Source organism: Elgaria multicarinata, chromosome 8, assembly GCF_023053635.1.
Source record: "Elgaria multicarinata webbii isolate HBS135686 ecotype San Diego chromosome 8, rElgMul1.1.pri, whole genome shotgun sequence".
Lineage (NCBI taxonomy): Eukaryota > Metazoa > Chordata > Lepidosauria > Squamata > Anguidae > Elgaria > Elgaria multicarinata.
This window is the reverse complement of record NC_086178.1, coordinates 48,421,861-48,436,843: the sequence shown is the minus strand read 5'-3', so window position 1 is coordinate 48,436,843 and position 14,983 is coordinate 48,421,861. Positions and strand designations below refer to the sequence as shown.

General features: G+C 42.9%; 1 protein-coding gene across 1 annotated transcript in view; it reads right to left on the bottom strand.

The window, feature by feature from the left end:
• Positions 1-975: 975 nt before the first annotated feature.
• Positions 976-14,983, bottom strand: part of TF (transferrin) — a 34,890-nt gene continuing 20,882 nt past the window's right edge. Inside the window, exons 10-17 of the mRNA XM_063132299.1 lie at positions 13,285-13,375; positions 9,402-9,446; positions 8,170-8,334; positions 6,268-6,424; positions 4,085-4,149; positions 2,793-2,977; positions 2,260-2,443; positions 976-1,199 (exon numbers count right to left, since the gene is read on the bottom strand). Coding sequence (XP_062988369.1) covers positions 1,147-1,199; positions 2,260-2,443; positions 2,793-2,977; positions 4,085-4,149; positions 6,268-6,424; positions 8,170-8,334; positions 9,402-9,446; positions 13,285-13,375 — 945 coding nt within the window. The 3' untranslated portion in view covers positions 976-1,146. The remainder of the gene's footprint in view (positions 1,200-2,259; positions 2,444-2,792; positions 2,978-4,084; positions 4,150-6,267; positions 6,425-8,169; positions 8,335-9,401; positions 9,447-13,284; positions 13,376-14,983) is intronic.

Below are 14,983 nucleotides of genomic sequence, written 5' to 3'. Positions count from 1 at the left end.
TACAGAGTAAAACAGTAAATAGCAAGACTCTGCCGCATAGGCTTACAATCTAATAAAATCATAGTTAAACAATAAGGAGGGGAAGAGAATGCAAACAGGCACAGGGTAGGGTAAGCAGGCACAGGGTAGGGTAAAACTAACAGTAAAGTCTGCACAACATCAAGTTTTAAAAGCTTTAGGAAAAAGAAAAGTTTTTAGTTGAGCTTTAAAAGCTGCGATTGAACTTGTAGTTCTCAAATGTTCTGGAAGAGCGTTCCAGGCGTAAGGGGCAGCAGAAGAAAATGGACGGAGCCGAGCAAGGGAAGTAGAGGCCCTTGGGCAGGCGAGAAACATGGCATCAGAGGAGCGAAGAGCACGAGCGGGGCAATAGTGTGAGATGAGAGAGGAGAGATAGGAAGGAGCTAGACCGTGAAAAGCTTTGAAGGTTAACAGGAGAAGTTTATATTGGATTCTGAAGTGAATTGGAAGCCAATGAAGAGATTTCAGAAGCGGAGTAACATGGTCAGAGCGGCGAGCCCCAGATCTCAGCCCCTGGACACACAGGCCCCACCTTTTGCTTCCACAAGTTAGCCTGACTTAAGCCCCATTCATTTCAATGGGTCTACTCTAAGTCAACTAACATTGGCTACTACCCCCATGATCTTGAATTCAAACAACTGTGCAACTAGTGATGCACAAGCCAAGGAAGCTTTAGACACATATTTCTTAAACAACGCCCACCCCATGGCTTAGACACATGGCTAATTTGTTTTGAAACCAAGGGGAATTTCAAAAGCAGTTTATGATATCTCATGGAGTCTGCTACTGAGAAAGAAAAAAAGTTAAGAAGTTGTACTAGGTATGCCCAAGCCTTTGGGTGCATCTAAGCCCTTGGGTCTTTGGATCCCACCAACTTTATTCAGCCTTGGTAGAATGTGAAGTTTGCAAAAATGCTAATAAATGAAGGCAAAGTAATCAGTCATCATAGAAAACATGAAGGATTAAGTTGTGTTACTTTATTTATGTTGTGCTAGAGACTCCAAGGAGTTACAAAGCCATATGTGGAAAAAGCTTGAACATTTTGTTCTGGTGTTATGGAGAAAAGAATAAGTTGGACAGATCCCCAAGTTCAGACAAGAAAGAATGAAATATCCAAGTTTTTTTGTTTTATTGCAAGACGTTGCTGTCATCATGGGTGAACGTGCAGGCCTTAAGGAGTTCTGTCATGGAAAAACAAACAAACAAAGTGTTGAGGATCAATGGACCAAAATAAATAAATTCTACCAATGTTCCGTAAGATAAGAAAATGCCCTAAAAACCATTTTATCCCAAGGAAATTTGCATTGGAGCATTTGCTGCAAAAGAGTTAGCGGCCTAACCATGGCTTAGCATGTTGTCTGAACAGGCCCTATATGAAAAGGGCTAATGGCTTCCCTGGACAAATTCCATTCATAAAAAACAGGGGACAGCGAATGAAGAGGAAAATGGACTTGAAATGGGCATGTCATATTGGTGCAGTGAGGAACACAACATGTTGTGATCTCCCTCTATGGCAGTTTTCCCAAACTGGTGCCCTCAAGATGTGTGGAACTACGACTCCCATTACCCCAGCTATCATGGCCATGGTGGCTAGGGAAGATGGGAGCTGTAATCAGCACATCTGGAGGGCACTAGATTGGAAAAGGCTGCACTATGGAAGTATTCTGAAGTATTTTGCACTCTCAAAGACCTTTTCAGTGCCTCATGCCTCCCACCTCTTGTCATACTTTCCCCATTTGGACAATACCCAATTCCTCCTTTGTCACAACTCTTTATGCATAACATATATTATTGATGAGCCTATCAAGACAATCCAGAATATTTTGTTATAGTTCTTATTTTACATTGCATATATCTGAAGGCACTTAAATGGTGATAGGAACGTTCCAAATATGTGCCAGGATTTCCCCTCAGCTCCCACTTTGCAAAATTGTTATAGTATGCAATGGAGCACACGTAGTTGAGATTCACAAGATGAATTGCCAAGCCAAAATTCAATTTATAAAGCAACTTACAAATGCTGTAAAATCTCAATGCCCGTGCACCCCAAACAGGTCATAGGTATTGGTCTTTGATACTTATCCTGTGCCCATCATTTAAAACACACTTTAAATGAAGATGGAGAAGGAAATAGAAGTAGAAGAATAACTGTTTGCTTTACACAGTAAGAGAATCAGGTCTAGACTGGATTTATGCCTATGAAGCTTACTACTGCCAGTCATTTCTGTATGTAATTGGTACCTGAAGGTGAGCACTTCTTGAGTCCATCAACAGAATCCAAGTATTCCTGACCAAGATAGGTCTTGTAGGTGTTTTCTTTTGGAACAGCTAAGCACTGGGTGCCATCTTTGAACAAACAATCTTTGGATTGAGATTGGAACATCTGCATTTCATCATTTCGTGATCCGGTATTTCCAAACGACCTCTGCAATAAACGAACAAAAGTAGGATTCAGTTAGCTATCAGCAATATTTATCTGCCTCTTTGTAAAAAGATCACAGTGGCCACATACCATTCCACTGCTATGACAATGGTTTCATTACTGACTTTTTTCAGTGACTGTTTCTTAATTATTTAACTATCCCAACTCTTCCCTTGTTTGCTTTTGTGTGCCATTTTTGCCAAGAAGTTTGTTGTAGTTAGATTACTTTAGGTACTTGTGCTGACGGGTCCCCCCTCCATGCCAAATACATATTTTAAAAAAATAATTTAGACTGCTTTTCAAAATCAGTTTAACGTAGCATGATCTGGAACATCCCTAGTTTTGATCTCACCTGCTGTTCGAGCACCACGTTCCGGACAATAACTGCTTTCTCAGGACGTGTTACTACTCCATGGGTGGGAACTGTGGCCAGACCGCATCTTTGGAATTCAGAAACTGGACAACGCTCACCGTTGGGATGCAGCAGCTCAAAATCACTAGTCTGATAACTGCCTACCCAAGCAGGTTTGTTGGCCCCTACAAAAAAGAACATATACATTTATAAGGCTTTTCATGAGAATAAGAAATCATTGTATTCTCCACGTGAGCATTAATAGCAGAAGAGGGAGTAGGACTATGCCTGCTGGCGCCATCCCTGACATCACAAGCTCCATGGGCCGTGCACCACATGATTACTCAGGGTTCTGGCTGGTGCAGGGGGCATCATCAGCATACCACTTTGTGGTTGGTGGGAATTCTCGCTGCCCTGGAAAATGGAGGGGTGGCTGGGAACGTTGCTACATTCTGTGTAGTTTGGTGTGCTGTCATTTCCTCCTCAGCTTGGCAGCTAGCCGAACTGAGCATCCTGTAGAAGCTAGCTGACATTACAGCCAAGTATAAAATCTACTGGCATGACATGCCCATTCAATTGTCATTTGTGTTTTCATTTCTGCTTTCTGGCTCAGCTTTCTTTTAAATCACAGTTCTTTTGCTTTATGGTCCTTTGTAATAGAGTAGACTTCAGTGCAATTTTCTTGGTGGAAAGGCAAGGTATAAATCAAACAGATAGGTAGCAGTAGAGGGTAGTGACTCCAATTTCAGTGGGGCTATGGTTTTAGTCAGAACCAACCAGAACTCTAAGGTGCTGAAATTAGCTAATCTTGGATAGCTCCTTTAGAGTTCTGTCTGCTTCTAACTAAAACCCAGAGTGGATTCACAGCCTCACCAAAATTGGAACCACCAGCCTCAACTGATAGATAGACGATGAACCCCAAAACTTCTAACAGTGATTTTCAGCCTGCTATTTCCCAGCAACCCTCAACCAGACAATAACAACAGTTAAAGGGATCTGTGGTGCTGGGCTCAATTTTTGATGGAGGCTGGGTGCCTGGGTATGTTGAGACTGGATTTCTTTGGCTATCCAGAGCCCTGACAGTGAAACAAATACATACAAATGCATGTTCCTGTGATCTGTAGTTCAGCCTGTAACTAAGCCTAAGTAACTAAGTCTACCACTGAAGCAACCTCATCATGCTTCCCTGCCGAGATTTCCCTCTCAATCTTCTATTGTTTCACCAATGTCTCATTTTAGACAGTATTCTCCTCAGCACTATATTAATTAAATACACAGATAACGTAACATACCTTCTGTGTTGTCTGTAACAATGGAATCTTTAACGAAGGCTACATCTCCTACTTCGATCAAACACCTGGACAATACAAAAAAAAAAAAAAAAGATTAGTTGTGCAGCACCAGCTAGTTCCTGCTCTCTGTGAGACTTTAGGTTCCTTCTTTTCCTTCAAGTATTTTAGTTATGTTGAAATTGATTCAAAATGTGTAAAGAGAGGTAAAAGACAGAAATATTCTTGTAACTTGCATGATTCAGAGATAATGGGCTGGTTCATACATCATGATAAACCACACTGAAAATAAGTCCCAATGGGTGGGTTGTTCAATTGCTAACCCATTAAAATCACTCCACTGGCTGCCAATTAGTTTCCGGGCGAAGTATGAAGTGTTGGTTATTATCTTTAAAGGCCTACATGGTTTGGGTCCAGGTTACCTGCAGGATTGCCTTCTCCCATACAATCCACCCTGCACACTCAGGTCCTCTGGGGAGAACTTACTTCAGTCAGCCAAAACTAGGCTGACAACTGTTACCCAGAGGACCTTTGGTTCTGTTGCCCCCAGACTGTGGAATGGCCTGCCAGAGGAGATTCGTCAACTTGACTATCTCTCTGAATTTAAGACAGCTTTAAAGACTAGCATTTTCTAGCAGTCCTACCCAGATGAATGTGATACCAAGACTTTTTAAAGATGTGTTGATTTGTTGTACTAATGTTGTCCCCCACCTCGATCCAAAGGGAGAGGCGGGTAATAAATATATTATTATTATTATTATTATTATTATTATTATTATTATTTTACTCACAACAGATAATCAGGTGTTCTGCGGCTTGCCATGGCTTATTTTTCCCTTAGTCATTCTGCCTGCTCCTGACAAGTATCCTCACAGCCCTTTGGGGCACAACCTAGGCAGCCTATTCCAGTACTGCATTAATTTTTGTAGATTTTTTTTTTTTTCATATTCAGGGAGATTTGCGCCAATTTAACGTTTTCTTTTCTTTTCTTTTACTATTACAGGAATTTGCACAAATGTAACTTTAAAAAACTTTCAGGGAGATTTGCACAAAATTGCTAAAGTGCAGTAGTTATTGCAAATAAATGTTGTAGTTACTATGAATTTATGCAAGTGTCCCAGAAAGTTAAGAAAACAAAAACAAAACAAGTATGACGATCTAATGTGGTTTGTCATATCATGTGAACCAGGTCACTATTTTAACTTAATGAGAGGTATGAACAGCTTCTGTTCAATTCTATATTGTTGATATTACTGCAATATGCTGGCGACTGCTTTCCAAATGCCAGCCTAAACATATGTTTTAATAGCAATGTGGAAAGAAAAGACTACTATGGTTACTAGAAATGGGGTGCATATTATTTAAAAACCACTAGGTGGGGTAGGCACTACATTTGAAACAGGATTTGCAAGAGTGTCAAGACATTGTCCTGGAACAAATGATATAATCATCATCATTATTAAGTTCCTTTGCTCATGTGCATAGTCTCTGGCAAATGATTGCAACCAGATTGCTCATATCAAAAGATCAGAGGAGGGGAGAATTCTACATCAACTTTGGGCCTGGGATTTGTCAGTTTAGAAATTAAACATTACTGGTGAGGCTAATATTATGCACAGGATTCTGAATACTGGGGATTCTTGAAAATGTTTTTAACAATTTTGCTAAAAAAAAAAATTAAAAAACTGCTGTAGGGGAAGGATAAAGGGTGGATAGATAGAGATAATATATTGGAGATGCAGACCTATAAAATTTCCCTTGGGAAGCCTTGGGGAATGGTTTTGGTTCACAATTATTTGGGTGGGTGGGTGTCAAGAACTTCCCCCAGCTCTGATTGTTTTGCTATGTGGGGGGAGGTTGGTCTTTTACATGTTGATTGACTCACTTCCATGAGTCACCTGGAGGTAATTGCTCTGAGGGTCTCTCTCAGGTGCACCTATTCTCTCAGCTGGCACTACATGGACTGGTCAAGTTGCCTTTGGGTGCCCTTTGACTACAATGACTGTATGACATTTAGATCTGCTGCTGCAGGCTCCCATTGAGAGCTGCACATGGTGTTTAATATCCTCAACAAGGGAATTTGAACTGCAAAGGGATATATGGAGGGGGTGTGATAAATGGTGTTGTTTTTCATTTCTCCATGATATCCCACAGATTAGTTTATTTTTAAAACCAAAGCTACCTACCGGAAAGCACCATTGTAGCCATAGTAGATCTCATGGCTGTTTGGTTTGCACTTGTATCTGTCAGAGATGCTACCTTCACCACCACTGCCCTTGCACAGCTTGCAAAGTGGAGAATCAGCTGGTGATCCTGGTGCGCAGCCTTCGCTGAAGAATTTGCCTGAGGTGGGAGCAGAGAACAGCCATTTTGAATGGTCAATATTTACACACAAAAAGATATTTGGAAAGATATTTGCTCCCAAACCCAAATATCTAGTGTCGACAAGCAAGCAAGCTCAGTAGAAAGGTATCTACTAGAAATATTGTCTTTTCAAAATGGTTTATCAACCATCTGGGTTACAAACACAATGCAAAGTAACATCACCAATTGATTGGTGTTCTCCAAGAGGCAGTGATAAAAACATACACAGTCATATGAGTTAGCAAACTGGAATGGCAACACCCCAATGCTCCATCCTGGCCAAACATCACAAGAGACGCATCTCCTGGGTTGCGTGCATAGGGCCTCATGGATTGACAGTGGCAGGGCCTGAGAGCATGAAGATAAGAGCAAGAAGGGTGGTGCACAAGCTAGTGGGGAGGAAATACCTCCACTTCTTCACTGCTGCCATCTATACTATACAATTCCTCTACTCTCTAGAGTTGAGAGGCGGCATGTCCTTTTACTTTGGATTAACCGATCCAGAATAACTACCATCTTCTGCTTCTAATGTAGGTCACAGCCCCCCACTCTTGTGTAAAGCATGCACCAAAAGAAAGGATGATAATGATAATTTTCAGCTATCTTGATTGTGAATATATGTGGTTTCAAACGGGACCATAGCTCAGTGGAAGAGCCTCTGTTTTGCAAACAGAAGATCACAGATTGAATCCCTGGCACCCTCCAGTTAAAATTGTCCTGTAGCAGGACATAGGAATAGATTTCTGCTTGAGGCCTTCGACATCCATTCCCCATCAGAGTGGATAATACAAACAGTCTGACAAAGTAGAGGCTGGTGGCTCCAATCTCAGTGAGGCTGTGAATCCATTCCAGGTTTCAGTCAGAACCGGACAGAACTCTAAAGAGGCTATCCAAGGCGCTGAAGTTAATTAGACTGATTAGATCCACCCTGCAGTTGCTATTTGCCCCACGAGGACAATCTCATAGGTACCTGAATGTTTCACTTGCAGGACAAATAGCTCCAGGGGCCAATTTATATCAAGAAAACAGTGGGGGTGAGTTTAATCCACCACCCCTTAATGCTATGGTCCTAATTTGACCACCACACACACAAACAGCCCATGTGAAGTTGCTGAGTAGCTCATAAGTAAGGTCTTACACTGCAAGCCTAAATATGTCTACTCAGAAGCAAACCTGACTGAGTTCAGTGGGACATACTCCCAGGTAAGTGTGTACAACATCACAGCTTAAATGAATTTCACATATGCTCATTAACTTCTTCCTTTGCCCAAAAGACAAAGAGGAGACGCCCAGGCTGAATATTATTCTACCCTGTCTGTATATTGACTTTGAATGTATTGTTCCCTTTTCAAGCATAGGTGCTTCCAGACAAGGGTTCTGTTGTGCAATTGAACTGCTTCACACACCGAATTTTATGGGGGCCACAGATCGTGTTGTCTTCCATTTGTAACCCTCCTAGGTATTCCCACTGCTGCTTCCGTCTTTTTTCTTACCACAAAAAGCCATTGAGGAGGGAAAGATGGAAGAGCTGTACAATGACTTCTGATTGGTAGTACAAGGGGTGATCTGCATAGAAGCACCCTAGGCAGTTTTGATCCAAACATTATCTTACCCTAATCAAGCTCACAGAATAGATAAAAGAGGATATATGTGTTTTGCCCTGGGATCCTTGAAAGAAGGGTGAGACAGTAATGTACAAAACAAACAAACAAACGGCCACTCACCAAAGTCACAAGTACTGTTATTCTTTTTGTAAAGCAAGCCCATGGGGATATTCCAGCCAGCAGTTCTATCAACGCCAGTGTGGCAGGACTTCTTTCCTTTCAGATTGTTCCAGGTGATGCCCGCGTTGGCCTTCTTGACAACAGCTACAGCGGTATAGCCTTTGACTAGAGACAAAAGAATGGTAGGAAAAATCAATCAAATGAGAACCTAAATAATGAGTAGGGGTCAGGCACAACTCCGTGACCTCCTCACATGTTGGTGAACACATGAGGGGGCTCGTAGGTAAGCCCTCTACTGATGTATTGCAAAATAATAATAATATAATAATCTGCATATGAGTAAGATAAAAGTCATTTGTTCATTGACCAGTTTGAAAATTGGATTCCTCTGGCACTTTGCCACTGGATGTAGCCATCTTGAAATGGGAAGACATTGTGTGTGGTTTCCCCAGCCCAACAGATGGGAAAAGAGTGGGATCTGACAGAAAGAGTAGGCCATTCCTCTAGAGCCTACCAGCAATTCCCCTTAGTTGGAAGATAGTGCTGTGTATGCCACAAGACTGGTTCTGTACCCCCAAACCTAGCCTGATGGCTTCAGATGCAGTGGAGGATGCTGCCCCATCAGCAACGTTGAAGTAAGACTCAACTGTTCATCGAATGGGCAGGGGCACCATCTTGTCCTTTGCCTCTGGTAGAAAATGTCTTAGGCCAACCTTGTGTGCGTGTCATCATTCGTTACTCCAGGGCAGGATTAAGGCCAGCTGATGCCCTAAACACAGCCCAATAATGGTGCCCCCTTGGCCCTTCCATTGCTTAGCCAGCAAGACATTAAGACTCAATAAGTACTGAAGGTGAAATAAGACATTAAAAAGTCGGTTTTCTTCAAACCGCCAGAACAGACAACTATATTAAATATAAACTTGGTAAGACAATCAAACATATTGAACTCTAGGTAAATGCTGAGTCAAAGAGTTATGTCAGATGTCAGATGACGTTGTGGGACACATCGAGTCTAAAGCTGGTTGATTGGGTGTAATAAAATAAAGCACAAATACTAAAAAATTGCCACTGTAAGAATATGTCGCTAGGCGCTTTCTGTGAATCTGGAATTCCTTAAAATTAGATGGCTACAGCTATGGTACCGATACTCTGTGGTGCCCCCCCCCTTCCCTTGGTGCCCTAAGCATGTGCTGATATTGCTTAAAGGTTATTCCAGGGGCTGTGTTACCCACCTGTTGTTGGTGTTTCTGGATGGTTGCATACACCAGTCGTGTCACCTATAATGAGAACAAGAAAGAGACTTTGGTGACAAGACTAAGCATGCAATGCAAGTAAAGTCTCCTGTGGGCACAGACCTAAGGGACAAAAACAAGTTAAAATAAAGTGAGACAGAGGCAAAAAAATGTCTGGCACACCTGCAGGGTAAACCACTCCAATTAAGGGCAGAGCAAGACAGGGAAAGACAAGCTATTTGCACACAAGGCTCCATTATCATCAGGCCCTTTGCAATTCTGCAGTGAGCCCTAAAAATCTTGCTCCATCTTTCTCTGCCCAGCCTCAGATGTATCTTAGTGGGATATGACACCAAGGAGGACCATGGGAAAGGGCACCTTGCACCTAGCTAAGCTCCCAGGATTGTCTCTACAATACATGTGCCCTGGATTTGGGACTGATCTTTCTGGCATTGCAAGCCATTTTATGTAATAGCTGCATGGGAATAGGATGTATAAATATAATTTGTTCATAAATGATCTAAAATTAGGAGTGAACAGTAAAGTAGCCAAGTTTGCTTATGACACCCAATTATCTAGGGTGGGGAACATTAAAAAAGCATTGTGGAGAAGTCCAAAAGGGTCTCTCCAAACTGGAAGAATGAGCATGAAAATGGCAAACACGGTTCAATGTAAGCAAGTATGAAGTGATGCATGTTGAGGCAAAAAAATCCCACCTTCATGTACATGCTGAAGATATGATGGGATATGAGCCGAGTTGGCAGTGACTGACCAAGAAAGAGATGTTGGAATTGTGGTGGACAGCTCAATAAAAATGTTGACCCAGGGTGCAGCTGTTGTGAAAAGGGCAAATATTATGTTGGGCATAATTTGAAGAGGAATTGAAAATAAAACTGCCATTATCACACTGCCCTTATACCAGAGGTGGGCAATTTATCCAGAAGCCAATTGTCCACTGGGGGCATGCCCCAGCCACTGAATTTACCACCAAAAATTAGTGGGGCAGCAAAAAAAAAAAAAAGGTCCTTATTTTTCCCTTGTTTGCTGCTATGCCACTAAATTCAGCAACAAACTACAACTTGTTAAAGAAAAATCAGCTGTTTGGAATTGAATTGTGGTGGGAAATTTTGCAGCAGTGTGAGGGGGCGGGACATATTTGGCCTGTGGGTCATGTGCTACCCGCCCCTGCCTTATACAAATCTATAGTGTGATCACACTTGGAACGCTGTGTACAATTCTGATTGCCGCACTGAAAAGGAGTATATTGTAGAGTTGGGGAAAGTGCAGAAAAAGACCTTCTCCCCTATCAACCTGCCCGGTCACTGAGGTCATCCGAGGGCATGCTCCTGGTGGTTCCACATAGACCTATCGTCCGATTGGAGTCCACCAGGGGAAGAGCCTTCAGTGTGGTGGCCCCTATCCTATAGAATTCCCTGCCTCTGGAGGTGAGGCAGGTGCCAACTTTATATTCCTTCCAACGCCTCCTGAAAACGTTGTTGTTCCAGGAAGCCTTCCCTTAACGACCAGCCACAGTCTATTTTGCACTTTCTTTTAAAAATGTACTTTTAAGTGTGTTTTTATTCTTATTTTATTTTGTCCACCGCTCCAAAATTCTGAATGGGGAGTGGTATATAAATATTGTAAATAAATTAAATAAATAAAAATGACTGAGGGTTGGAGCGATTCCTTTATGAGGAAATGTTACAACATCTGGGATTATTTAGCTCACACACAAAAATGAGTATGAGGAGACATAAGAGAGGTGTCCAAAATTATGCATGGTGTAGAGAAAGTGGTTATTATTATTATTATTATTATTATTATTATTATTATTATTATTATTATTATTTGTATCCCGCCTTTTGCCCAATACTGGGTCTCAAGGCAGCCTTACAAAGTTTAAAACATACATTTTAAAACATAGGAAAAGAAATGTAAAAAAAAAAAGGAGTTTAAAATAGACAATAAAATTATAAGTCATTAACATAGATGGAGGACCAAATTACTCTCCAAAGGCCTGCTAGAACAAACAAGTTTTAGCCTGCTTCCGAAAGCCCATCAAGGAGGGAGCCAGTCTAGCTTCCCTGGGAAGAGAGTTCCAAAGCAGTGGAGCAGCCATTGAGAAGGCCCTCTCCCATGTTCCCACCAAGTGCGCCTGTGAAGATGGTGGGACTGAAAGAAGGGCTTCTCCAGAAGATCTGAAAGCACAGGCAGGCTCATAAGGGAGAATACAGTCTTTCAAATAACCTCGACCCGAGCCATATAGGGCTTTATAGGTCATAACCAGCACTTTGAATTGCGCCCGGAAACAGATTGGAAGCCAGTGGAGCTGTTTTAACAGGGGAGTTGTATGCTCCCTGTAACCAGCCCTGGTCAACAATCTGGCTGCAGCTCTTTGAACCAGCTGGAGTTTCCGAACACTCTTCAAAGGCAGCCCCACGTAGAGCATGTTACAGTAATCCAATCGGGATGTAACTAAGGCATGTGTCACCGTGGCCAGGTCCGACATCTCTAGGAACAGGCACAGCTGGCGCTCTAGCTTTAACTGTGCAAATGAACTCCTGGCCACCGCTGAAACCTGAGCATCCAGGCTCAGGGCTGAATCCAGAAGTACACCCAAGCTACGGACCTGTGTCTTCAGGGGGAGTGTAACCCCATCCAGCACAAGCTGAATCCCTATTCCCTGCTCTGCCTTTCAACTGACCAGGAGCACCTCTGTCTTATCTGGATTAAGCTTAAATTTGTTCGCCCTCGTCTAATCCATTACTGCCAACAGACACCAGTTTAGCACAGAAACCGCTTCCTCAGAATTGGGTGGAAAGGAGTAGTAGAGTTGGGTGTCATCAGCATCCTGGTGGAACCACACCCCACAACTCCGGATAACCTCTCCCAACAGTTTCATGTATATGTTAAATAGCATGGGGGACAAAACAGAGCCCTGAGGGACTCCACAGGCCAACGGCCAAGGACTCGAACAGGAATCCCCCAGTACCACCTTCTGGGTCCGTCCATCCAGGAAGGAATGGAGCCACTGTAAAGCAGTGCCTCCAAGTCCCATTCCAGCAAGGCAGCCCAAAGGGATACCATGGTCGATGGTACCGAATGCCACTGATTCTGGCTGGACATCAGGAAAAACTTCCTGACTGTTAAAGCAGTACGACAATGGAATCAGTTACCTAGGGAGGTTGTGGGCTCTCCCACACTAGAGGCATTCAAGAGGCAGCTGGACAACCATCTGTCAGGGATGCTTTAGGGTGGATTCCTGCATAGAGCAGGGGGTTGGACCTTATAGGCCCCTTCCAACTCTACTATTCTATGATTCTATGTCTACAGTATATATTAACCCCAGAATCAGAGCCAGCATGCCAGTTGCTAGGAAACATGAGTGGGAGGGTGCTATTCTGCCCCATTCAAATTGTACTGCTTGTGGGCTTCCTATGGGCATCTGGTTCATCACTGTGTGAACAGAGGACCGGATTAGACAGGCCTTTGGCCTGATTCAGCATGGCTGTCCTTATGTTCTTAATGTCAGAAGTATCCCTCGCCATGAGAGCATGAGCACATTTGTGAGTGAATAACTATGACTATGTGTATGTCAAAGAACAAATGATGAGGTGCCCATAAGCGGACATACATTTTTGTATGGTTTCCTGTTGGCCATCGGCAATGTGGCCTTCCAGGGCTAGGACCGACAGACTCTAGTCACTAACCCTTTTAGAATCCAAAGTATGTATGACTGTTCATCCCATTCAGCTCTATGCTTTCCTCAATCTGCAGGCTAGAACTAAGAGTTGAGGGTCCATCAGAGGTAATTCCCAGCTATGTGCATTTGACAGCCAGTGCTGTCAGCAACTTAAGTCAAACAACTAGTTGTCAAACTTACCATAGACTTCTGCCAAGACTGGCACCAGGCCACACTTCCCTGCAGTGTAGATGTGTCCTCCATCCAAGCTTATAGCATCGGCCTCACCTTTCTGAAAAGAAAATCATAATATACGCTAATAGCAAACTCATTCTCTGATGTGGATCTGAATTTAGTCAAGATGGCACCATCATCCACACACAAGAGGAAGACATAAGGAGACTTGGGGGAACCCCAAGGTTTGAAGGAGCATGAGGCAAATACCCTAAAAAAGGTGGGGGACAAAAGAGCCAATTCAGACTGAATATCTGTCTGTTAGCAGAACAGAACAGAACAAAACTGGGGGAGGAAGAAGGAATGGATTGGGAAAGTGCATGGCTGACTGGAACCCTGAACAGGAACATGCCACTCTGCAACAGTTTGTGGCAGGTCCCACGTGTATCCATTTTGAGAACTTGCTAAAAGAAAGGAGAGAGAAGGCTTAGTTGTCATTCCTTCTATTCTAATTCAAGTCTTCCTGTGCTTGTGGTATTATAGCCAAAATAATATCACCCATGTAGCAGTAAACTCAAGGTAAAGCTGAGGTTTGCAGGACCTCCCAGAAGATAAGGACTCCGTGACACAGAATGTTGACTGATTATGTCGCAGGGGAGGGGGGTGACAACTGGGAGGGAGGAGTTATGGGATGGAGTGGCTGCGAAGGGAAGAGACAGCAACATATAGATATAAAAGGGTAAGAATTGTCATGATTGGTAATTTCCTTGTTCACAATGAACATATTCCTAGGGACTGAAGTGAGAGCTGCCTATAGACATCAGTAGACAAATTAAAATATATGTATAGTTAGGTCTGGGCATATATATTTCCATACACATCTCAAAAAACCCAAAATGCAAGGGGGGACCCAAATGGAGGAAAAAATATCCAAAACAGTCCAATGAGGATTGGGCATGCTCAAAGGGCATAGAATATTGGCTGGCTGCTGGAGGGCAGGGGGCACCAGGGAGGAGGAGGAATGGAATGGAGTGGCAGAAACCCTGAACAGAAGCACTGTACACTGCAACATTTTGATTCAGAACTAAGGCCAGTTGGCTTTAAAAACAACAACAACAACAACAAAAACCTCACACTGTGGAAATCCATAGGGATTCTTCTGCTTAAATGAATGTGACCCAAAATGATCACAAGAGAATGCCTGCTTATTTCAATGGGGCTTTCATGGAAGAATTTCCTCACAAATATTCTCCACAAATTGATATGTAACAGTTGCCTAAAAAGGGATATTGCCTGAAAATATCTGTCACCTTCATTTTTCTGACCTCAGAATGCATCATGCCCAGCGCCTTCATCTCTCCTCTGACTTCTCTACCTGTTTTTCAAGTTGCTAAGGCAATCTGTGTGGCTAACCTGCCAGAGAGGTAAGTTGTCCAAGGTTGTAAGATGTGACATATGAAACACAATGTTCAAGAAAGCCCTGGGTTTGGTGTTTCTGTTTTGTGTGTTTTGCTCTATGCTAGTCAATTCATGAAGCTAGTAAAAGCCTGAGAAATAATAATCAGTTGCCCACAAGTAGCGCCCTTGCATAAAGTTAAGATTGTGCTATGCCTTTTCTAAACTTAAACTGCTATGGTAGCGTTGGGCAACTTGTACAGCCCTGAGGGCCACATGGATCATTGGGTGAGCTGCCGGGGTCTCTACCTGCCTGCATGTGGGGGCACAC